Genomic DNA, 26403 nt, shown 5'->3' on the forward strand with positions numbered 1-26403 from the left:
GGAACTCTGCTTCGGTGCATTTTCTAAAGCAAGCTAAAGGAAAGCTATTTTGCAGCAGCACTCAGGGTCTAGGGTGGTTAAGCTTATCCTATAAAATGTCTCAAAGACTTTCTCAGACTTCCTGAGAAAATAAAGGTTTACAAGGGGTTGTCACTTACCAATGCGTTTATGCAAATGCTTCCTAATGGAATAGCTTCCAATGCACAACGAATCTGCAGTGGAAGTACCTGCTTATCTCCCTCTGCACAATTAACCTCTAAAATCACAGGCTATGAACAAGTATGAATAAGAGCTAGCATTTGTCACATTTTTTAGTATTTTTAAAAACATATTACTTTCCAGCTCTCTCTAGAAATTAGTTCAGCTTTGCCCAGAAGTCCCACAGAATTCAACAAGATTTTCAGAAAAACTAACTTAAAGTCTGGGTTCATAACGAAACTCATCAAATTAAGGCTGGTGTGAGGCTGAAGCTGATGAAAGATTCAAACCATTACAGTTTTTCTCCTTTAAAAGCTATTAGCATGTACTGAAAATTTAAAATATTCCTAATTTAACATCTAATTTAAAATATTCTAATTTAACACCTAGAAAGATCTTTTCTCAATCAACATATATCAATATGTATTGAAATTAAATATAATATGAAGAAAAAAGTTAATATTTTAGGGGAGACTGGGAAACTAAGAGGAGGGCTTTTATCAGAAAGAGAGATTTTGTAAAGCTGAATATGCTTTTGGAAAATGTGACCTCACCCACTCTGTGGAACAGCAAAAAAAAATTACTTCATGAAACTAAAATTACATAAGAGAGTTATCCAAAAGGAGATGAGGCTATTCAGCTCTGATGGATAGCACAGGGACTAAATATATTATACAGTTCTTTAAGAGAAACATAGAGAAAAATAAACACTATAAAATGGTCACATTTCTGGAAATATTGCTTACAATTCCCAACAAGTACTGGATCTCATTAAAGCGGTTTGGTTTAAAAAAACTGTAGCCTATTGTGCAGCAATAAACACTAGCAGCAAGGGGGTTGGACTTGATGCCCAGCACAAAGCCCTGGGCTGTACTTTAGCACCACAGTATCTGATTCTGCCAGGCACAGCCCTGAATGGGACACAGGTTTGCTATATAACCTGTGGGGATAATCAGGCACCCAAAGATGGCACACAGCAAAGTCAGTTTCTGAGTGCGCAGGTGCCCAGGGAAGTCAGCAGGAAATACGAAGGGTAATCGTTCCCTTCTTAGAGTATCAACATGCCAGCCATTTCAGGTTTTGCTCTGTGAGTGAAGGTAGCATTACCCTTAAAACCTACCTCTGCAAGCATTTCCCACGCCTGCAAAAAAACACGTTCAAATCCTGCCTCCATCTAGTCTGAGGTACGAAGCCTGAACTTAAGCCTGGACTTCTCCTCAAGATAACCAGTCTAGCCTTAGTGACATTGAAAAGGGTCAAGCCTGGAAAATTTAATTTTCAGCTGATGTCAGTCCATATAGTACACTTGAATATTCATTAAAGTAGCAGCTGGAACCCATGCTCTTCCCCTCAAAATCACAGAGATACTCTTACTCTTTAAATCTTTAAAACCCCATTGGACTAAATTGTGACCTAGATGCTAGGCCATTGAACATCATGGTGTCTAAGATCCTTAATGGATGTGAGCTTTAATGTTGCAAGAAAAACAGTAGCATAATTATCATATTTGCAAACAGCACTGCCTAAACAATAATAAACAATAATCCAGCCACCCAGTGCTTAGGCTCATAATCTCATGATGTGAATGTATAGCTCCCTCCACACAGAAAATAGGGATCCACTACAGACAGAACGATGGATGTGCCTTGTGCTATTCGCTTAGGCTTACAGTTCTCTCTACTCTATTCTTAGCACTGAAGCCCCTAATGAAAGTGCATACCTAAGTCCTTTCCTGCAAAAGGATCTCACTTTCCCCTGTAGCTCAGCGTCCCTCCAAGATGCAGGCAACTCAAGGATAAGCGTTAAAATTAACTTTTTTTGTTAATGTAGCGGAATTCCATAATTCACTTCACCACTGAGAAACACAAAAGGAACGTCAACGCTGGGGGAAAAAGCAGCAGCCAGGATTGGGGCCAGATCGTTAACTTTAGCGGCATCCCTGGCTTAAAGGACTGGAAGCCTATAGTAACGTCAACCGCTTCAACAGCTTTGTGACACATATCGTCGCCATTTTTTAAATAACAGGCTGGAATCGTTTTCATACTATGTAGGTGGCAAAACTCCCACCACCTTCTGTAAGAGCAAGACTGGATCAAATGTTGATAGTTAAACAAAAAATCCCACGCTTCTAACAAACAAATCGGGAAAAAGCCTGTCAATACTTCATCTTTTATTTACATTTTTTCAGTTTCTTTGCAGCAAACAGTAAATAGAATCCAAAGAATGCTCCTTTCTAGGGGAAACATTTAGGTAGGCTGAACTCTGGGGTTTATTTTACTTGTCAGTATTCTTTAGAATGAAATGGTACGGTCTGATACCCATCAGGAAAAATAAAACGCATTTAAAAAAACATGCAAAAAATATGAATTCTTTGATACTTTATGGTCAAACATCTGCTAAACTACTACTTTTCCTCAATTATGGGATTCCCAAAGCAGCAATTATATCTATTTTCCTCAGAATTGTTGGGATATAATCAGTACTACCAGAAATCAGCAGTGTCTCTCTCTCGCTCTCTCTCTCTCTCTATATATATATCTGTATGTCTTGCGAATGTTGAAACACTGGAAATGAGACAAGGACACTGCCCAAATATGGTAAACCTCTAGTTTGTTAACTCCCTAGAGCAAGCACTTTCTAACATTGAATCTCATTTGTTAACCATGAATCCACTTCTATGAGGTGGTGACCATTCTCAACATCTGTTGACTTCTGGAAATCCAGGTCACTCTGCATTTCATGCTCTTTTTTCTTCCTCTCAGTAACACAAGCCTGAAAGTTACTCCCTCTTTGTTACGCGATCAAAGGAAGTGAAAACATTCTCTTTGACCCAACACCTTCAAATCCTGGAATACACTGAAAGGGAATACAATTTTTTCTTGAATAAAAACGCTAACCTTTTCTCCCCTGCCTCCTTTGCTGTTCAAGTCAGACTGAATGCAGAAAGCTGACATCTTGGCATATTGCCTGGTCCTGAAGAAAAAAATATGGAAATGTGGATTTTATCCACAAGATCGCAAGGTATTGAAAGTCACTGCCTCCTTCACATTACCAGAACTGTTCCCACCTTGAGCGAGCCAGTCAGCTGCATGCCAAATTTATATCTCAGCTCAAGTCAGGAAATCCAAGGAAATCCAAAAGTTGGGCGGATCTCTGCTCAAGTCCCATAAGGTTTTCAATCTCATAGGCATGGGTCAGAGCAGATCTACAGAAAACGAGACACTCCTTGTAGCTTGCAGTCAACGCTGGCACCAAGTCTAAGGCTAAAAAAAATACTAGTATTTAGGGCTCCCTGTTTCTGCCCCAATTAATCTTGGATTCCTTTTCCATATAGTTGCACAGAAACGGACAGTGAGCAGGAATGCGTTCTAGCCATTGGGTCACTCTTAGGAAACACAGGTTTGAATGGCCATGGACAGAAAGGAGAATAAACCTTGACTTTCTAACATCCAAAGCCAGGTTGCTAACCACTATTATGCTACTGCAATTTTAATGGAGAGCCCTTCAGAAAACTCATTCTAGAAGCTTACTTCCAGGAAGAGCTTGAAAGGCACAAAAGAGCCTCTGAAGTCCAGCACGTAGCACTATTCACACCCAGAGGGAAGCAGCACTTTTAAACAGTCAGTGTTTCCTGCTTTCTTGGCTCATCAGGTCTCAAACCTGGGAGCATATGATGGAAAGAGAGGAATACAGAACATCTGAGAGGATGAGAAAGCATGAAATACTCTACAGTACCTACCAGTGGGTCAGGGTAGTCACCACCTTCCATCTTAACCCTCTTCCCAGATGCTAAAAGACAAGAAGTGCAACCAATGCTGTCCTCTGTATGCGTTGGGCTCTGCAGAAACAAAGCCTGGAACATACCCAAATGGGAACACTGTTATAGAGGAAACCTGTGATATGCAGTGCGCAATAACCTCGGAGCTAATAGGAGACACCCTTCAGAGACCATCTGTACAGTCCACACCAGACATGGCTCTGAAGCATGTCTCTGCCCTCGCGCTCTGCTGGTGGAGCCTGGGCACTAATGGCAGGATCTATGGAATAGACATCTACAAGTTAGTCCTCAACCTTTAAACTGTCTCTGTGACACAGCTCAGCATGACATTGGGAGATCTGATTCCACGCAGCAACAGCAGTTCAAGGGCAGGAGAATCAGCATTAAACATCTCATAATAAATTGTATTATTTTGATTGCAGGATGACTCACGTTCCCACAGCTTCTTGGCCAAAACAAAATAAATTAGTACTGCTGATATTCCCTCACTGAGGAAAATTGTTTGAATATTTCAAATATGATTTACGGTAGCAGCTTACTCCTTTTTCTCAGGAATAGGGCACAGTGAAAATCACTGGTTAGACCACAGGGAATAGATCTGGAAATAAATTCCTCAGCAGTCAGAAGTGATGAGGTGCTGCTTTTAAAAAACCCAAATATGCATTTTTCATTCCATGTTTGGGAAGAATGCGAGTTTCAGGACAGACACTCTTCTGAGCAGCACACCTTCCAATTCTCTTGCCTGTTTGCCTTGCTAGGTTGGCGACAACTGCCTCCTGCCAGGCATTTCTGTCAGTTAGTCAGGTTGTTCAGCTATCAGAAGAATGAGAGCCCACAGCTCAGTAGGGACTGGCAACCCTGCATATTCTCCCCCAGCATGAAAATCTGCCATGGCTTGGACCGAGTGAGATAAGACCAGCAGAAATTTTAACAGCCATGAACAGTAAGGTACATTTTAAGTAACAAGGTAATCAAAATGACTCCACCACGTGTGAGGAGCTGCCCACTCTTATCTGAGAGATCTAATAACCATACAGTTTTCTAACACTAACACATACACCTCTTGAAAAACACTGCAGATTTACAGGGAAAGTAAGACGGTGAGGAAAAACAAGATGGTGTTTACCCTCTCTCAGTATAAAGCAGCACTAAGTAACATAATCCTATCTCCAAAGATATTACCAGTCACAGGTACTAGCCCAACCATTCAGTTGTCAAAATAAGAAGATGTTCACAGATGAAAAAGAAGAACTTGATTAGCAATTTGGAGCATGTTTCAAGGTGTAAGTTCAGGATCTCTCCTAAAGAAAAGAAGCCAAACCTAGGAGTAACACAAGGCAAAAGCAAATAACCAGACAATCAAGGAAGGGAAGCTGCAAACAGGCTAGTTATTCCTCACAAGATGTGAAGATGTTCAGCAAGATTAAATTGCACGTTCTCTTTGCAGGTTCAGCAACACTTGTTCAAGACCAAAAATACTGCTGTAATTTTAGCTTCCTTTTTAGGAAGCTTGGAATAGAAGTGGAACGGAGACAGAGTAAGTTGTAGGTTTAACCTACACTATAAATATTCTCCTGCTCAAGCATTAAGCCTTAGAAATATCATGAGATAAACAGAGGTTCGTAATTGTTTTAATTGTTTTGCACTGTAGACACATGTTCACCTTAATCTCACAGAAACACATCAGACAAAATTTACAGCAGCAATTTGTCAAAATAAATATTTATTTCCAAATATATCTTAAATTTTCTATTTTTATTTTGTCATATTTTAAAGGGCTATATATTTTTTCCTAAATACAACAGCTTTTATTTATTATTTGCTTCACTTCACACAGAAAACTTGCAATCAGATAAATTTACATTAAAAAAAATATATCAGTATCAGGTTGCCTTTTATGTCCTAAACTAAATTTATTTTTTCATAAAAAATATAGATGTGTTCTAAGTATTCTACAAAGAAGTCAAATGCCAAGCTTAGCAAGGGGGATAGGTACTTTCCAGCCTCAGCAGGAGATTCTCCTTCTCTTCCTGCTGTCTTGTTTTCGGACAGAGTGGAGTGCTGAGCTTCACAGGACAAAGCACGGCAAGAGCAGCAGCGGTCAGCAACCCACTGGGGATTTCTCTGGCTAAAGAGAGTAAATAGAAGGCCTGGAAACCCCCAAATCACAGGAACAAATTGCCCACCAATCTCAGCAGAGGAGCAGAGTCTTTGGCAAGAAGTTTCAGCAGTGCTAAAAAACAAGGCTCGCTGGATATAGATTTAACAGGGGATTCAGGAATCAGTGGCGATAGTAAACGCCAGTTCAATCAGACTGAACTCGATCAAACTGCCTCACTTACAGCCATGTCATGCATAACAGTTCCAGCAAGACAATACCTCGTCTTGCAGAACTATTACAGGAGGAAGAAAACTTCAGTTTGTCCACCACACTTTTGATGCTGAAAAGTGACTGAGAATTAATTCCAAGAGGAAGTACTGTTACCTTCTGGAGGAGTTGCAACGCTGCTCCCAAGTCCTAAAATAGCAATGCTGTGATTCCTTGGTTCCAGCATCATTGCAAACTCTTCTCCTCTTTCCCAGTGAGGCACTTGCACGGGCTCCAGATGCACATTTTCCAGCCTGTCTTCCTGCAGGGCACTGAACATATACTTGATGGCTGCATCTAGATTCTTTGAACCACTGAGTCTAGGTCCTATGGTATCAGCAAAAACTGCTAATCTTTCATAGGATCTGTTCTGAGCTTTTCCATGAACAGCAAGATCAATAATAGCTTTAGCAATGTTGGAATAGCCAGCTATCTCTTTTTTAATGTCTTCAAATGTTTTGGGGTAATTGCTATCTCTGTTCAAAGATTTCCCAGAAAATCGTGGTAAGAAAATCATGAAAAATATTAACAATAGGCACTTCATTTTTTCTCTCTTCTCTTTTCCACAGATGGCCTGTTTGGAGAGAGGGAAAAAAAAAAGACTTTATAAAATCATACAGCTATCAGCAATACTCTTTTTTGTTATTTAGACTGGCAGATAGACCAAAATGAAAACAAATCAGTTTATCATGAAAACGCTTTGATCAGAACTGACAGAAAAGTTAATTCCACTTGGAGGTACAATTATTGAAAGCAAATGAAAAAGATACTTAGACAACTGGACACCACCTTTGTTGTGGTCTTCAGAAATGTCCTTGGAATGAAATATCTCCTTAAATAATTGTACCCTTCACTAAACAAAAACCCAGTGCTGCTTCCCTCCAACGGGAGCTTTGCAACTCCTTCTGCTAGATGCAGGATTTGCCAGAAATGTTGAATCAAATGTCTTCACACACAACATCTGGACAGAAACATTTCTTAAACCATTCATGAATAAAACTGCTTCTAAATCTCTATCTTCATAAATCAGAAAAGCATTATCACACTATAAAAATCTCAAAACAATTTAGAACCAATGCTCCCTTGAAGAATGTATTAAATTTCTTCATTGCATAAATCTACAATTACCTGAGAAATAAAATTTATGATTTTCTGGTGTGTCTCTTAAGAACTGATTTCAGCAGTGTTATACAGAGGTGCAGCACCAGAGATGTGGATTCTGTTTTGAATACCAAGACTCATCTGTGTTAAAGCCTTATAGTTATCTATCTCATCATTAAAACGTCTCATGTTAATATTTTTTCCAAATTTTCAATCCCATAAAAATGACAGTTTATTAAATGAACGGAAAAAGAAACTTCTGGAATCAGAGTGTTTGCAAAGCTCTTTCATAGCATACAAGTATGTCTATCAGAGTCCAGAATATATAAAGGCCTTTACTGTTACATACAAAAGAGGAAATAATCGTTTCATTTTCCTTTGAATTCAAATTGAGCTGCTATTTGAATGATAAATATTACACTCTTTAATACTAAACACCTAAAAATTAATAAGGCCATTAAATCAGCCCTACATCTGCAGCAAGGAAGAGACTTAAAAAAGAAAATAATAGTGACTAGTAACAATTATTAGTACCCAAAAAGGGTTTGATACATCACTTCTGCCACTTTGATGAACTTTTCCTACTTCATTATAAGAAATAATGGTATTTTTCATACAGAATGAAATTTGCCGTAAAAATATAGTAACACTAGAGACAAATGTTGATGGTTGCTCTACAAAAGACATTTTTCTTGGAAACAATTGTTCTACAAATCATAAAGGACTAATTAGTTAGTTAATGTGGATAAAATACTGTAAAGTAGACCTGTATGGCAGAAATATTATTGAATGCTTTCACTATTAGATTTTCAAGTTTTCTTTTTCCCCTATTTGTATTTATTCAGTATTTCTAGAGACTTATACTCTTCATCCTATAATCACTGACCTGACGAATCACGATAATATAGTCACGCTGTAGTTTTCGTGTTTGCATCTTGCATGCATGCAGGCAGCCAACACCAAGGGGGTGACGGGGTGAGAGACAGTGTATATATATGCACACATACACATATATGTTTGCATATATTATATTCACACATGCTATTCACATACAATATACCAAAAAGTATTCCTTTATTTTCAGAGCACTGTGCTGGAGCTTTAAACAACAGTACTAATTCTCAATAGCTTTATGGTATAGGGAAAGTTTCACGATACCCAAATAACTTTGTAAGAGACCAGAGTGTATCTCATGTGAAGCTTGCAGAACATGGTTTGCAAGATATTCCTGAATTACCTCCCAGCCGTAGAGGTTATATAGTAAACTAGCAGCCAAGCTAATTCCTGAGAGAATGAAAGTGAGGTTATACCAGTTTTGTACCTCCGGCAGCACACGTCACAGCTGTATTCAACGCTTCTGCAAGCTTCGTTCTCAATGACCTACTAAGCTAAGAAACTACCCTTCCACATACATTTGCTGTGACAAACTGCAGAGAGCCAAATTCATTTCCTCAGGATATTAATTTTGGTCCTTTTCTCAACATTTGTTAAAAAATAAAAAATAAGCCTTTGAAACAATGAAATTACCTTCACATACAATGAATTCTGACATCTCTTACATTTCTCAATTCTCTTGTCCCTGGTTCCTCTTCCGTCCCCCATTAGTTACATGTATATCTATATGTCACCCTAGAAATCTTTGTCTGTGAAGGTTTCGGGAACTACCAGTTTGACTTCCTCTCATTCAAAACAAAGGTGTTGAGATCAACAAAAATCTAGAAAATTCAAACGCAATGTTAAAGTCCTAGCCTGATAGTAGTATGCAGTTGCCACATTACTTCTGATTTTTCTGTTTTTAATTCACCTTATCCTTCCAAAGAAGCTTCATCTTAACAGTGATGATAAATCTAAACAGCCTCTTGGCTGTTTAAAGGCTTTAAAATAATATTTTCCTTCCCCATGTGGGAAGATATCTCCTCCACACTTCACTCAAAAATGGAAAGGGAAAAGGGAAAGATTTCAACGCACAAGGTTTCTCTAGACCATACTCAGTCTCCAGTAAGGAAGAATATATAAAGCGCACTCTCATATTTTTTGTGGCAAGGTAGACAAAAGACAAAGACCTGGCCCTGAGGCATGCTACGAGAAGCTGTATTATCACCCTCAGTAAAAAGTGAAGCTGGTACTAAGAATGTGAATGCTTATCCTTCCTATATGCTACAGTAAGAAAGCATTTGTAACTTGCAAGCTCAACTTTTGGAAAGCCAGTAAACTGCATAGCTCAGGAGCATGGATTCATCAATGGAAAGAGAAGAGGCAACCTCACAACATCTTTGTGAGAGCTGCCTGATCAACTCCCCAAAAGTCGGCGAAAACCCACGAGGCATGCATTCATAAGATGCCATCTGAAATACCAGCTGGTACAGGAAGTGTCTGCACTGCAGAATTAGGACACAGAAAGAAGGAAAGGGACTAAAGCAACAAAGCAGAAGCAACAAAAAAAGTCACATAGAAATTGTTTTGAATCAGCAAGGCCAAAGGACATTAGCACAAACTGCCAGCCTTTCACAGGTCTTTCTGGGTCTTTTCGCAGACAGCAAGTTAAACAACAACTTTAGCGATATATGAATATTAAGCTATTCTCCTTAACCACTCAAATGTCTCTTAAATTTAAGATTAAGGCAGTAACAAATTCTTCCCAGGAAGCACTGTCTTCCCAAAAAAACAGTAAAATCTTCTGTGATTTCATGCATGAATGAAAAATCTATTACACAGGTTTCCTCTTTCTCTGTGATACACACAGGGCAAAGGTCTTACATGATCACAAACAGGAGAGGACTCAGGGTTGTCTCAGGTCACTGAAAGAGAACTGTAAAGATCTTGTTACAGACTGAGTTACTGTTTATTTGTGGTTATATTACACAGAAAGCATTGGTGTGTTTTTATTGCTAACCTCCGTATCTTCCCCATGTTCCCTCCCTTTAGACCAGTGAACTAAACGCTTATAGACACCTTCTGGTAGAAGCATCAGTAATTCTCTCAGGATGCCCATGTTCTTCCCTTGATTTTTGCCAGGCTTACTTATAATGCACAAACAGGAAACGAGCTAATATGATTTCTGTCATAAGACAATTCTTGCTGAGTGGAGTAAGACATGGATTTTCTAGAGTTAGTTCCAAGATTCAAAGGTCTGCGCTTTTCTTTGTTGGAGGGTTTGCAAAAATCTACCAAACAAAGCTGATGCACTTAAGAGAAGTTATACAGAAAGCATGAGGGGATTTTTTAATTAGCATTTACAACCTCAATGGCTCCAGCTCCCCAGCTGCCAACTTACTACATTTTTTTCAATGGAGAAATGAAACCACGGATATCACATTCCTCTTAACCAAGAAATGCTTCCTTTGCTTTTCCTGGGCTCATTCAAAACTAGCAGTAGCCTTGCTCCAAAGGCTGCCTCAGAGAAATTGCATTTAAGAGTCACATTTCTTCCAGGAATTTCCCACTGAACGAAGAGACCAGACATATTTCCACAGCTTTTGTGGAGGTAACATACTCCCACCGCAGACTGTGTTTCTCTCACTACTTGTCACCACCCTGTAAGAGGAACATAACTGGATTCAAATAAATGGGCAAGGGCACAAGAACGGGAACAGGACTCATTGCGCCTTCCTTGAGCAGTTCAGCATAATCTGGCCAATAGCTAGCAGCAATTTGGAGTATCTCCCTGCTAGGTAAAGTAATGTTATCTTCTCTTGGACGGCAATACAGGAATCACTCTACTCCTAATTCAGAGAGAGACTAGCACATCTGTTGTCTTAATCTCTGCAACATTAATTATGTCATCCCAGTGAACCAGCTGAGAGCGCAGAGTACTGATCTTTGCACGTTTCACCAGTCAGACTTAGCAAACGAGCACTGTGCCAGCCAAGCTCAAAAATTAACAGGACAGTCACCGCTGTTCAATACATTTAATGTCTTCAGTAAAAGTTCAGAACACAGACTGCAAAATGAAATAGGTAGAAAAGATCCTTTCAGGAAATACATTATTTTCTCCTGGCCCTATTAATGCATCTGATTCCATGAAAATCTGTAAGCACTTTCTTTCTCAAGTAGGAGCAAGAACCCAGGACTCCCCTTTCCCTGCCAGGGAAGGATGCTCATTAGCAAGCCACAGTTAAGCTCTCTTGTTTTATTTTTCTCTCTCTGACCCTGTAAATCTTGTATGCGTGGGAAGGTCAAAGAATGGTCCCTTTCCAACCTTGCCTGCAGCCTCATGTTTAGGGTATTCTTCTAGAAAGTGAAGCTTTCAAGACCATGTAAAACTTACAACTTCCATCTCTCACTTCTTCAAAGGAACTTCTAATCACTGGGGTATTAAGCAAAAAGTAGGAGTCACCACTGCTTGCAATTTTCAGCAGAACTGAAAGCCATGCACACGTTATACTGTGTAAGTTTATGCCAGTTGAATTCAATCTCTCCAGAGACTTCAGTTGGGCTCAGGTATCTCCTTAACCACTGTCAACTTAAAGGCTTTTCACTTTTTTAACCAGGCTCCTAGCTTTCCAGAATATAAGCCTATGTTTAGAAACCATGGGAACTGTGTGGTCCACAATGAAGATAAAAGTAAAAGGCAGTATCGTAAAAAAGCTCAGTTTCTTTCAGATTCAAGTGAAGTGCATGGTGGGCACTCAGACAAGTCAATACCTGGGTCCATGTATGGAAGGAAACATGTGATCGGAATATAGCCCACAGAAGAGAGAGGGTTTTTTTTCCCTGAAAACACCTAGCAAAAGAAAAGCAAAAGTCAGTGGGAAGAGCTGAGAAACTGGGGATATGTTGAAAATGAAAATTTTCAGAATATGAACAGAACATATGAACAGAAGTTGAAAGGATTAAAAAGATTAGGGGAGAAAGGTGAGAGTATATAGAACAAAAAGAGGAAGTGAAGGCAAGAAATAAGTCTTTTCCAACTCCACTGAGTAATGTTAGAGAACGAAATGCACAGCACAGTGCTACCCTTGGCACAGTGTCATAAGAAGACGCACTTAACAATAACTAGGCAGCTACTATCGTTTGATCCGTTTGTCTGCAGCCAACTACTGTCATTGATGCTGAAGAGGAAGATCATAGGGATCTTGATCTTTTGGGGTGTCCCTATATAAAACAACTTTAGCGCACCTGATTTGTAATCAGGGCTAACTCCCATTACCACCATTAACATCATTACAGTACAAAGTATCTTAATACTTTGAGCAAGAGAAAGAGCATTAGAAAACCCTCAGCTGAGAACACAGATCAGCAATCAAGATAACTGAAAAAGGGGCAGAGGCAACAGAAACAAGACAAACAAAGCTAGAGCAACTCTTCTGTTCCAGTGTGGCAAAGTTTTCCCAAAAATCCCAGCTGAAAACACAGACAAAAGGACACAGTTCACAAGAGTCATGGTTATGGGAAACGAGGAAAGAAAACAATAGATTCAAGATAATAACCACTTAATTGCTAAAGATCTGCTAAATCTGTGAAGTATCTATCGGTTTCCTAACCATGTACCATTTGATTTTCCTCCAAGGAATGTAGGAAACCTTGAAATCACACAGTGGTTTTGATAACATTAGAATAGACTGAAAAGCCCCAGGGTAACAAACTCACATGCTGCAGAGTAATGTCTGATACATTTAATAGCATCTGAAAGAAAGTTTGTTGCGACAGCTGTAGAGTAGGATGGCTGGAAGGTCAGGTGGACTTGCAAAATGAGGAGGAGATTTCTGCCTAAAAATAAAATCACAGGGTTCTTCCATCACTCAGAAAGATAAAGCAATAAAAAGGCTTCATCATCTTAAAAAGTGAAGCAGGAAAGCAGACATTTCTGACTGCTCTTCCAGAATTGCCAAGATTTCTTATCCGGGTGGATGTTTCATGCACAAATCAGTTAGAAGATCTGGACTCTGGGAACATACACAGCCAAAGTTATGATTTACGTTACAGAGTTACTAACACTAGCTTTTTCGTATCTAAAGCAAAAGGAAGAATACAATAAAATACTGAAATAAGAATTTGAATACAATAGAATTTTTACCATACCTCAACAATAAAGCCTAAAACTCCAAAGAAAATACCAAATCTGGAGATGTTTTACATTTACCAACTTTGAAAGAACTATCTTGATTTACTACAACTCAAGATCTGTCCCAAAATCCTTGAAAAGATATGTAAGAAATAGGCACTGATACCAACTGAGTGAAATGTTTAAAAAGGGCTAAGGATTAGAACAGAAAAAGTCTAAATATGCTCAAAGACATTGAAGATGTGGCTCACAATTGGAAAAAGTTTATATTCTATTTATACTTTTATGGTGGACGCACTATAGGTTAACACAGAAAAGAAGCAGTAAAAGGAATTGTGCTCAACTCTTTCAACTGCAAGCCTCAGAATATTAAGACGATACCTTGATATAATCTTACTCTGCAGCTGCTGCTAAAAGGGATGATAGTAAGCCTAAAGAATCACATCATAACCCATGCACAGAGTTCCGTATCAGCAAAAGCTAGAGAAGTGATCTGTCTGCAACATCACTAAGAAGAAAGGGCAGCCAAAACAGAAAAATTTTTGAAAATAACAATGCTTAGACCACATAGTCGCTGAAATTATTCTTAACAAGCATTCAAAATACAAACAGGTCTCAGAAGGGAGTACATTATCATTTCACATCAGAGGCAAAAGACAAGAATTCAGTGGGAATTTTAGATGAGAATAACTGAATAGAACAGAAACATACAATGAAAGAAAGACAGTTAGGAAACAATAACACAGAAGTACACAATGATGTTCATATTACAATGGACGCCAAAGTACATAGCTGATGCCAGCTGCTGGCTTTAAAAGACAACTGGGGGGAAAAAAGGATGATTTTAGACAATTAAATCAAAACGTAACACAACAAGGATGCAATTATTTTCTCTGGTATTTTGACGTTCAACTTCAGGTGACATTTCCCTCAAGTCTGCAATTATTTTTCGGGTGTAAAAAACAAGTGAGAGGTTGCATTCAGACATAGAAGGAATAGGTTTATGAAAAAATAGATATATTCATGCACAGTCATTCCAAGATTAAAAGTAGCAGTATCTTAATTTAGGGAATCTTGCTTAATTGTAAAGGGCCTTGGGAAAGACACCCATCTTGTGTCTTTTCATGAAATTCACATTTAATTTAGATATAAACTCTTAAAAATTGCGTATTATTCTTTCAGCCCTTCCTACAGGAGAAAACTAATCCTGTTTTACTGGGACAGTATAAGCACAGAAAACTTCTCTCACAACCTCTTCTACATCTTCTTGTCTGAGAATATGATTTAGGCTATGGAAAAGAATGAAGTGACCGAGAAAGAGAAACAAATTAAGGAGCACAAAAGAGAAAATTAGCACATAAGATCCAATACTTAAACATCCATCACCCAAAATTCTAAACTAAACTTCTTTTGGAAAACATGTTCAACAAGACATCTTGTATCTTGGATTTACACTTAAATTATTCCTGCAATTCTGACGCCAAATATTTTGTTTCTGAATTTTTATTAAAAGATTAACAGATCACATTCGGCCAAAGGGTAAAACCTTTCTTCATACCTGGATCAAGCTAAAAACAGAAGGTATAATCTTGTGAGTAACTGAACAATATAGCATAAACTCCTAAAGTCATTAGGTGGAAGCTGTTAAGAAAAGCAAACCAAGTTGCTTTAGCAACAGTGAGTACAGGGCTGTCACTGTCACAAATTCGTCTGCCACCCCTGTGAAATTATGAAAACAGTCACCAAGTATCCAGCACACCCAGGCATGTCTCAGAGCTCCTCCAAGCAGCACTCCAGCAACAGGCTGTTCAGTCCTACACAACACATGTATGCTTTATGTTGCTCCAAACTTTTGTCAGCAAATACAAACACTTTGAATGCCTCCTGCCAACAATTAAATCTGAGAAAATTTGAAGGTTTGTTTGGGGTTTTTTTGGCCAAAATGAAGCACCAAAACAGGCAACTTGAGTTACTAATTGTGTAATGTATTGCAATAGACAAGTTTTCTGATGATGTGACTCTTCTGCCCTTACTGAAAGTTAAGCGAGCTGATAATCTCATCTATATACTTAATAAAACACTTATAAAATGTAAACTCTTATTTTCTTGGCTTTCAAATGTATGACATGAATAACACTCCTCTATGGACACACATCTACAAATCATATGAACAAAATTTTCATTTTGAGTCAATAAGTTAGGAGAAAAGTTGTGCACACTCTTAAATGTTTTGAAGAAAAAGACACACAAGAACGCAAGACAAAGTGTTTCAAAAGTATCCATCCATTTCAGTTATTTTGCTCCACACACCTACATCCTCATTTTACAGATATAGTTAGCACCACAACTCCAAATCAAGTCAACAAATATACCGCCATATATGAGATATTCAAGAGTTATTATTGAATAAAATTTCCAAATTAAAATACCTGTCATTGCTTTCTGAATATCTGCATTATTTCATGAGTTTTTTCTTGCAATCTTTCTTTTCAGTCACAAGAAAAAGTATGTTCAATCGTACTCCTATGCAGCTGACATTCAAGTGGCTCTGCGTACCTGAGAAGCCTGGTGAACATACTGCTAGACTTGCTAAGAAAACTGATATAGTCTTTTGTCACACTACTGTAAGATAAGCCCATAGAGCCTACTTTTTCCAGAGCACTAAGGGTGAATTTTTTAAATACAAATATATAAAAAGGGCACAGCATCAAGAATTTCTTGCTATATTTGAAAAAAATATATCTTTATGATACACACATTTCTTTACTCATATTAAGGGAGGGAAAGGATATTCATTTCAATGTGCTGTATTATTAACTGTGTTGTTTATGCTTTTTTCATGTTCACCAGGACATAATACTGGTATTCAAATATCATACTCTATTCAACATAACATCACAAATAAATTGCTACAGCTCAGTGGAAACGTACAGCTGGGGCCACCATGCCACAATGGACTGCACAGAAGACAGTGCAACATACAAATAAAGCTTAAAAAGTTTAAATGTAAAGAATGAAGGGAAAGAGCAGACTGTGAACAGGATAAATACATATTTACTCAAACAGCCTGACAGTAAGCTGGGTTTTAGCTAATTTTGAGAAATAAGCATGCAAAACCAGACCTCCCTCTGATGTTGAGGACAACTCCAAGACCACTCCTTAGCCAAAGCTACTCCCCAACACAGCACACATTTGACCACGCAGCAAACATTTGTCTACTCTGATCGCTACGGCTACTATGCATGAAGAGGTTCTGGATTTAATTTTAAATTAATTTTAACTGCCAATTAAGAGACAAAAATTTATCAAATAGTTTGCTGTTGCTGGACAAAAGAAGCCAGTTATTACAGAAGACATCTATCATTTTAATTTTTTTTTTTTAATTTCAGTGGCATCCAGCAGTCCTAGCTAAGATTAGGGTCTACAGTGCTATCCACTGCACAAATACACTGAGACAAGCATGCCATCAGGACCTTACAACTATAGACAGACAAAACAGCCAAATGACTGGAGGAGAAGGGACTCAGAAGTGGAATGTCCATGACCAACCCCTTTCTGCAGACACTAACAACAGGTACCAATTAAAAGCTTGCTGTAGTGAGGCAAACAGCAGTATTACAGAAAGTCAACTGGTAATCACAGTGAAAAAAACTAAAAACAAAATAAACACCAAAGAGTACACTAAAAAATAAACACACCAACTGTACAGAGAGGACAAATGCTGACACCAGTGAGTCTGGCTAAGACAATTCCTACTCTTCTGAGTCATGCAATTCTATTTTCAAAAGCGAGTATTTAAAGATGTGCTCAGTTTTTTTTATAGAGGCTAGCAAAACAGTGCCAAATGTAAACAATTACTGCATCTGGTAGGCTGCTAATAAGTATCTGAAAACGTCTGTTCTCAATTTATTTTTGTTCACACACTAACACAGCTGGCACATTTCTATCCAGAATTCTTATGCAGTGACTCCAAAGACTCATCGTGCAGGTGATCTGTGAAATACCTTACACTGAGATGCTGCGGGTTAGCTAATCTTAGATAAATACTAACTTCTGTGCAGACAAAATTTTAGGATGGAAGAAGAGAATAGGTACAGGGAAGCCCAAAAGGGGCTTTAGCCCAAAATTTTCATGTGAAAGCACACCAGTGCAAAATGTGGAGTTCATTTTGGACACTTAGTTCTCAAACATACACCTTGTTATTTCCAGCTACAGTACCTTATAGTCCTTTGTTTTTTCAATGGGAAAGAGAGGATCACACTGCTCAAAACGAAAAAATAACACTAGAACTAACAGCAATTTCTTAATCCTTTTGATGAATCTGCATTCTAAGCAGAAGGCTGAAAAGCAGGACAATCTTCTCTGAAGTAGCCAAGAACTGATAGCATAAACCTGAGCAGATGTTCAAAGTGGAACCAAGAGTCTAAAATATCTTTTAGAAGACTGTTTATTTCTCAGTACACAAAAGCATCACCAGAAAAAGAAGCTGTATTAGCAATTTATATGTTCAAATCCCATTCATGTACTCAAATCAAAATATTGAATTGAGTTCAGTTATACTGGACTAATAATATTACATATTATATACTGCATTATATACTTACTGTTTAATAATATGCTTACATAGTGATTTATCTATAAAGCTGAGGCAAAACATGCCTACAATACAGTTTTCAGGTCCGTCATCATTAGCTATTGCCCTGATCAGTACTCTGTAACAAGATTTCTGAAAAGACTTGAAGTCACCAATTTCCAGAACCAGATTTTTGGAGGGAAGGGCAAGGGGATAATAATACACTATATTACATTTTCTTAGATAATGTTAACACAAACAACTCTCCAAGTAAAAATAAATGCCTTATACATACCCGCAGAGATACCACGCAGCGCACACAAAAATAGCGATAGCAGCGTTAGAATAAATGAAAGAAGTACAACTGACAAAACATATCAACAGCCACAAGGCAGACAGCTTTCCAAAATGGCAAAAATATTTATGAGAATGAAGCTAGTTTAACGATGTATGAGACAACCTCTTCTCAACACAATTACTGTTTGAATCTCATGGTATTATAAATATAAATGGAGATTCATTCTTTAAAATCCTCACAGGTATTTTTTTTCTAGCTGCCAAACTATGCACGGTACCATTTGTTTTACCCAGACTCTTAACAGGGTCTTGCATGTGACAATACAAAAGCAGATACTGTACTTGAGTGTCACGTCAAGGGAAAATACTGACTTTGGCAAACATAAGCTGACTAGGGGGTGTGTGGTGTGTGTGTGTGGGGTGTGTGTGTGTGTGTGTGTAAAATGCATATACATACACTTCATATTCTGGTACACATCCTACAGCATCTGCAACACTGTTAAGGACAGAACGTGATCAGTCTTCTCTCGGCAAATCTATGTTAAAACATCCCCCTATCTCTGCACTGCCATGAATCTGACATTACATCTGACCAATACTGCTCCAAGATTACATTAAGCAGCGAAAGCAAAGGAGGAAATAAAACTGCCAAGAGTTTCTCCCTCGGCCTTTAACACTGCCATGCAGTTCAGCCGGTGCAAGGCAAAGCTGATGCACAGGTTGTTTGTGGTCTCCAAGGGAAGTTTCCAAACCGTTGCCATCTCTGACAGAACCCATTCGCCGCTTGCTGCCGTGGGCACATGGCACCAGGGGAATGACCAAATGCCTGCCCAAGCAGCTCCCCACCCACAGAGCATCCCAGCCATGAGCCCAGCAGAGCTCACAGCTCTATTTCCAGACCCCAAATTGCTTACCCGATCAATCCTTCCTGCTACTGCACACGACAGCCAGAGGCCATTTCTGGGTCTGATGTAGTAGTCATGCCTAAAATACCATTTTCCCACAGAAATATAAAGTGGCCTGAAACACATTAAAAAGTGAAGCTAGCTCCTTTTTAAATAGCTATTTAGATAGTGTTATGAAAGTGGGTTGGGTCCCCAACTGGGGTATATTAAGACGCCTCTGGCTTTTATCCCACCTGTTAAGTACCCCTCCACAAGCACAGCTTCGGGAATGCCACCTTTAAGTGTTTCTAGTCGCAAGATCAATAATGTAGGAGATAAAAGCTTGCAGAATCAACCCACTCAGAGTACTTTACTTTGATTTAGTCACAAATGACTGGTGATGTTCAAAAACACTTATTTTCCCATGTGATATACTGCATAAAATTCAGATGGCTTAATCCACAGCATGAGTAAGGAGACACTTTAACATTTGGGGCTCTGCAGCTATTAGTTTGAGGATACAATGCAGCTTCTGCCTCCTTCAGGGAATCCAGATTATGTAAATGTCGATGTCTTCATGAACTAAAATGCAATTCCAAACTAAAATGATACTGATATTGGAAGATCAAATGCATAAATTGTGGTTTTGATTTCATCATATACTAGTTTGCAAGCCGGGGCATCTGAAGAGAGTAGCATTCACATAAAATTACAACTGCTCCTTCATTCAGAAGCAACCAAAAAACCATCTTTGCTTTCTTGATAAAGCTGTGCTCCTCTCCGGATGACAATCTTAGCACATTTGTCTATACTTCTCTGATTATTCATACTCAGGTAACTCCTCAGAAAGCTCTCTAAAAATATTTAGAAGCCAGGCCAGGACATAAACAGTGCTTTGGGCAATGAACTACGTATTACTTCCACTCTGACAAGAGCAACTTCCCAGCAAGCTATTAGTACAGATCTGCTAGCAGTGCTAATCCTGCACTCCTTACCCCATGTTTATCACAGCCCCACTTGCTCTACAAAGAAGGTACTTACACATGAACATCTGAAGGGCAGGCAAGGTCAGCAAGGAGCCTGCATTTCTTAAGTTTACTTTCCCATTGAATTCCTAGACCAAAGCTTTCTACAGCAAGACAGTTACCTTCTGCTTCCAGGAGAGCAGCTGAACTTGCACAGAACACCATCCGCAGTTGCACTGATGCTTATAAGCTAGTAGTCCAGCTGTACCTCACCACAGATGAAAATGTCATCCAGGAATAAGGCTAATGTTAGCTGAGTTTCATCCTTCCTATGCCCTTTGTTCTGAAGGGGCAGGAGATGTTAGGCAGCTCATTTCATTTTGATAACAGCTGGGAGTCTGTATTAGGCAGATGCCCACTTAAGTTATTATTATTTATCCAATGTGCATCTGTTTTATATACAGCTCACACACCCATAAACTCACAACAGCTATTTTTATATTAACATTCTTCAAAAGAACTTTCCCATGCTCCCATTCCTGTGTGCATACTATGTTATCGGGATATGCGCTCTGGATTTTCAGAAAACAGGCTTGTGATTACATTTAATTTTAATACCAACACACTGAGAAGAGTAGAAACGGAAAGCGCCATGTCTCCAAGTGCTAGAAGGAGAAAAAAACAAAGGAGATAAAGTAGCATGAGAAAGGAAAAATCAATTAGAAAACAAAATGCCCATTTGAATATTACTCCCCTAAAAGGTAACAGCTGCTTTGACTTTGGAAAACCCTAGAGACCTGCAAAGACATGATAGTGGGTCTGACAAAAGTCTGGTATATAACACATCGATGAGAGGGCTACACCATAATCACAAGAAAATGGCACCAGTTTAAAAAAAAAAAAAAAAAGAGCATATAAATGTCAAATATGCTTCATAGATACACATACCACAGCCTAAATAGTTTTAATTCTTGGATTATCTCCTGACTTAACCTCAAGGTCAGCAAAACAGGATTCACTTTGTATGATTTTTTTGATCCTTCTACTTTAAATAAAACTCGCCATATGATGTAGATCCAAGAATACATAAGATACATCATTAGTGATAACAATAGCTCCTCCTTATACCCTCAAAGAGCTTAAAATATGCATTAACTTCTTTCAACCTAAAAGCTTAAGCTATAAAGCAATTTTCACAAATCATACAAGTCCAAATAACATCAAATGGGAGAACACGGGGTGAAAAAAACTATCGGCATTTTCTTTGTACCCAGTTCCAAGACTAGGGAAAGCATAAACTCAAGCTCACTTAAGAACATAAAATAACTCATGCTTTTGTGTCAATAGGATTATCTTTAATTGGTACCAATATGCTGGGCCAAAAAATCAGACTGACTTTGAGCAGTGAGAGGACTGTTAACAGAAAAAACACTTAGCACTGGGAAATACCTTTACCCTTTAGGGAAAAAGACTTGCTTAAACGTATTTTCAGTTTACCCACTGCCAGATGTAAATACAGAAAGATAATCATACTATTGTCAGCGTCCCAGTGAAATGTAGCTATGAGGCTGAAGACATCATTTTCATCCCCTATGAGTGTAGCAAACTCTAAGAGATGTTTGGCCACTCTGCATAAGCTGCCCCCACCCTCCAAATTTCTTTCGGCCTGACTACTTTCTCCTCCATCATCGCCAGATTTGCTAGAACAACCCAGATCCAAACTCACAGATCAGTAGCTCCAGTTCATCCAGCTTTGAACTTGTTACTGCAGGAAGCCTGACTCACACCAAGTCCCTTGCAGCACTATATCCTATCACTTTTCTGGAAATGTTCACTCCCCTATCAGTTCAAATCAGAGGTGCCCAGGGATTGAGGAGCAGTCCAAAATCGGACAGCTACCCAAAAGCCCCAGCTGATCTACCCATACTGGATGTGTTGTACTTGGGTATGTGCAGTCTTTTGGATAATCACAGTTGTGCTGCACTCCAGACAACTCCGCAGTGCAAGGTATCTGGAAAGTCTGTCTCCCACGCATCGGCTGACTTGGATGGCGCTGCTCCCAGCAAACAAGCGTATCTTTTCTCATTCGGTAACTCTCTGAAGGGTGGCCAAAGACAGATTCCTGCTCGCTACCACTCTTTCTGCAAGTCTTCTCTTCAGACATAATAGGCAAGTCCAACATCAAGCATGAATCAGAGCCCTTAGCTGCAGTAGTAATGCACATTAAAATCACTGAAGGTGTACTTTACCAGCCTATGGACTACGGCAACAGAAAGTTTGGATCAGTTGTGGCTTAACTTCATCTAGGTCACAGCTACTGTGGTTTTGCCCTCCAAATTGCCGCTCATTTGCACCAGAACCTTGCCATGGTCAGGCAGCAAGTTGGTTCCGGGAACCAATCCAATGAAAAACATACTTATTCTTTGTTTGTAGAAATTAATCACAAGCATCAGCACCAGTAAGTTAGTGCCAAAGGAGACAATGGGGATGTACTAATTTGAGAGGGTTGGACAGCAGCAGTCCCACATTAGGTGAGGTTACACTGGCACAGAGCTACATCCTGAAGAGCAGACAACTCTGCTCTTTGTGCCCCTCTCTGCTGCCAGGGTGAGAACCTCTAGTGAAGGGGATGGTGAGTGGCTTGGGTACTAAGTAACCTCTGCAGCAGATGCATCCGCATCTGAAAAGGGCAGTAATTCAGAGCCTAGGCACAGAATATTCCCAGCCTATTCCTAAGATTTTTTTGCTTCTGAATATCCTTCAGAGATTCCTTGCCTAACAGCTGTTTCAAGACAACCGAGCTAAACAAGTAATGAGAATCAAGTTCTCTTTGTCTTCCTTCTGGGATATCTCACAGCACATGGCTGAGGAAGAAATTGTCTTCTCTGTGTATTTTCTGCAGTAGTGAATACATTACCTGAGATTAGTAGCATTCTCTTTTGCTTTATCTAATTGTCCTAATAGAAAATATTAATAGCCCACTGCAGTATATGATCAATCTTAAAGAAATTAGTATCTTACAATCCTTTTTGCTTACACAAATCTCCACAAACTGAAACTCCAAGAAGCGTTTTTGCAGTCTACCATGGAAGCATGCCCAAATTTTGCATAAGAGAGCACTACATGAGAGAGCACTAGAATGTGAGCCCTGTGATTCAGAACAACAGGAACCAACAAGATCAGAAGTGCCCATCTCAAAACTTGTGGAGAGTAAAAGGGAGAACTGTTACAGATAAATCAAATTTACGCTTTGGTCTCCAATAGTTACAAATAAAAAAAAGTCAATGCTCTCCCACCTGACTCCACTAGCTCAGGTCTCATTTTAACACCTTAAAAAAGCACATTTCTTTCTCAAATGTCTATTGTCACATGTGTAATATTATAAAAGACCCTTTTGTGGGGCTACGTGAAACACAAAATTACTTCAGACTCACTTGTCTTATCTAAATTCACAGTCAATTGCCTCCTCTGAAAACAACTAACACAAAAATTAGAGACATAGGACACTAATGTATGTGGAACAGATGAAAGTTAGAAGAATAGGGATGGGGAAAACAGTGATCTCACCCCTTTCATATACAGCATTCTTGCGGGAAACTTACTACTGCTAATTTTGAGTAAAGGATCAGACGCCATAACCAGTAACTGCAAAAGGAAATACAATAAATTACACACACTTTTGTCAAAATGCATGAACTTAATTTTTTGCAGATGTATTTTAATCTGAATGCCTGTTCGTTAGGTACTTTTGCTTCCATCTTTGGCAGCAATAGCACCAATGAAATTTTCACTTCTTTTTCCTCAGAACTGCTGTGGATAAAATTCTTCAAACAGATACATGTTAATCAGATTTGGAAGGCACTGAGAAAATATTCACATTAATAATGCCAAAATAGAAATAAGGAATCCAGATGAGATGGGTGTCTCAACAGTCTGCATTAAAATAAACAAACAAACAGACAAACAAAATCACTGGTCCTCTCTCTTCCTCTCAAAAACCAAAAAAAACAAAAAACAAAAAACAACTCTTTTGAGATCAAGGCAGTCAAAGCGTCATTTTTAAAACTACAGGTTAACAAGGTTAACATTTTTCTCAAGCCAACACACGATTTTTTCTGCTACTGTAAAACAAAAAAGAATAGAACATTCTCCACAGATTCTGTCAGAAATACTGACTTAACTAAGTAATTGGCATTTAAGAGTTTACAAATCAGAGCTAAATTTCACTATGCCACCAGAATGAGAATGTAAGGGATTTAGGGTAAACCGCAGAATTGAATTTATGCTTATTTCAGTACTTTGACATTATTGCAGGCGGCAACAAAAACATGAAAGATTACTGCAATGTAGTTTTTGACAGATAATATTTCCTCTCGAGGCAGAACAGAAAGAACTGTAGAACTTCAAGATTGTAATCGTCTCATACGTTGCTATGTACAAAGTACTTTTTAAAGCAAAATATTTCTCCCCTGCAGCTGCTATCTCTTAGATGCACTGCCATCCTTCATCTTTACCCTCCCACAACTAGAAAGGAAAGAAGAAATTACAAGAGAAAGTTTTCAATCTTAAAAGAAGAAAGTTTTACATATGATAGCAGGAATAAATAAATGAATCCCATGTGCATTACGAGTTTGTGCAATTATATCAACAATAAGAGACTGTGCAACTTGATATCTTTCCTGATTTGTCATTGCATACATGCAGCATTTGCAAAACCATGTTATAAAACAAATAAGAATTTATATGAGCTTTCACTGACAGATGTCTCCCAACAAGGGTCAATGCCAGGCTGTTCTTACTCAATCGAGATCTGCAATCTGTTCTTATCTGATTTTTTATTTTATTGTTCTACTGTTCAAAAGAGTTATATATATATTTAACACCAAGAAATAAGACTGCGTGAGACAAAGACTTAGCATGAATCTGCAAAGCTGCACTGGCTCTGATCCAAGTGTATCTGTACAGACTTCATCAAAAAGACTGAAGTTTGGGTACAGTAACGCTGAATGCAAGGTACAACTCATAGATACTATCCAAGCTTGAGTGGTTACATCCAAAGAAATGAGTCAAAACTTGCAAGGAAGGAAGAGACTTCAGAAATTTCATGGATATAGTAGGTTTTGTTGTTTTTTTGTAGGGTTTCTTTGGGGAAAGAAGCTGATTTTATTCAAGGTAAGAAGCAAACAGAAGAAACACCAGATAAGACTGAAAGGTATTTTTTAAGGAATGACAGTAGTTAAGCATGAGAACAACTTTTAACAAAGCGTTCATCCTTGCAAAAAGAACAACCAAAGCAAAATCAAGGCCAAACTTTGTCATCCTGGCTTAAATCTTAGGAACCTCTCACAGCTAAAATACAGACACATTCTAGACAAAGATGTAAGCAATCCTTCCATCCCTCCCCCCACAATCTGTTTTACAGTCATGCCAAGGCTGCTTTGTAAGAAAAGACACACCCCAACTCTCCTTCCACAGAGAGTAACACACTTTTACAGTGTTTTAATACAAAAGGGCAAGCGGATATGGACCAATTTTCAGAAAGAGCAAAAATTAATCCACTTTTGAACTGACAGAAAACCACAGATAAGCAAAGCTGAAAAACAAGGCCTATCAAACCAGAAAGATGTATACCTGATTCTAGGTGCTGACCATGCATCACCCCTACTGAGTAGGCATTCTGGGCGCTTGCTCAGCAATTCAGAAGGTCAGGCCCTAAGAATTCTGGAATTTGAAGGAAGAAACAAACAATCAACAAACAAACCATAATCCAGTGGTTATACTTTGAACTTTCCTTTCAGTATTTCTCAAAGGAGACTTGGAACTTGCCAAGGACACAACCACTAAATACACAAATACTCTCCTAAATTCAGAGGGCTCCTCGTTATCTAATTCTTTGCTAGAAAAACGTGATTCACCTTGCAGAACTCAGAACGTATACTTTGATTACAATGATATCTCCTTTTTCCATCTCTTGTATGTTTTTATGTGTGTGTGCGTGCATATATATATATATATATATATATCTTGTTATAAGTAGCTTTCTTACATATGTATATTTTCTTCTTTCTTCTTGAATAGTTCTCTCATTTGCATAATTTGAAAAAAGTAGTCTTTGAACAATTAATAAAGTTCCTGTCAAAACAAATCCGATCTGTACTAGCTATGAGATTTTCCTATTGAGAAGCACAAAACCACTTGACATAATGGAATTTACTATGAAGCGTGCCATAAAATG

At 38.6% G+C, this 26403-nt stretch overlaps 1 protein-coding gene across 9 annotated transcripts in view; it reads right to left on the bottom strand.

Moving 5' to 3' along the window:
- CPQ (carboxypeptidase Q) overlaps nucleotides 1-26403 on the bottom strand; it is a 168828-nt gene that overhangs the window by 140908 nt on the left and 1517 nt on the right. For 8 of the 9 annotated variants that reach the window (XR_011139272.1, XR_011139270.1, XR_011139271.1 and 5 more), the window contains exons 2-3: nucleotides 25800-25889; nucleotides 6462-6918 (exon numbers count right to left, since the gene is read on the bottom strand). Coding sequence is in view for 5 of the 9 variants with exons in the window: in XM_009675996.2 (XP_009674291.2) it covers nucleotides 6462-6888 (427 nt within the window). In the remaining 4 variants the exon portion in view is untranslated. Of the gene's footprint in view, nucleotides 1-6461; nucleotides 6919-25799; nucleotides 25890-26214; nucleotides 26360-26403 lie in introns of those variants that run through there. The other variant, XM_068932975.1, reaches the window with a different exon arrangement.

Source organism: Struthio camelus, chromosome 2 (genome assembly GCF_040807025.1).
Source record: "Struthio camelus isolate bStrCam1 chromosome 2, bStrCam1.hap1, whole genome shotgun sequence".
Taxonomy (NCBI): domain Eukaryota; kingdom Metazoa; phylum Chordata; class Aves; order Struthioniformes; family Struthionidae; genus Struthio; species Struthio camelus.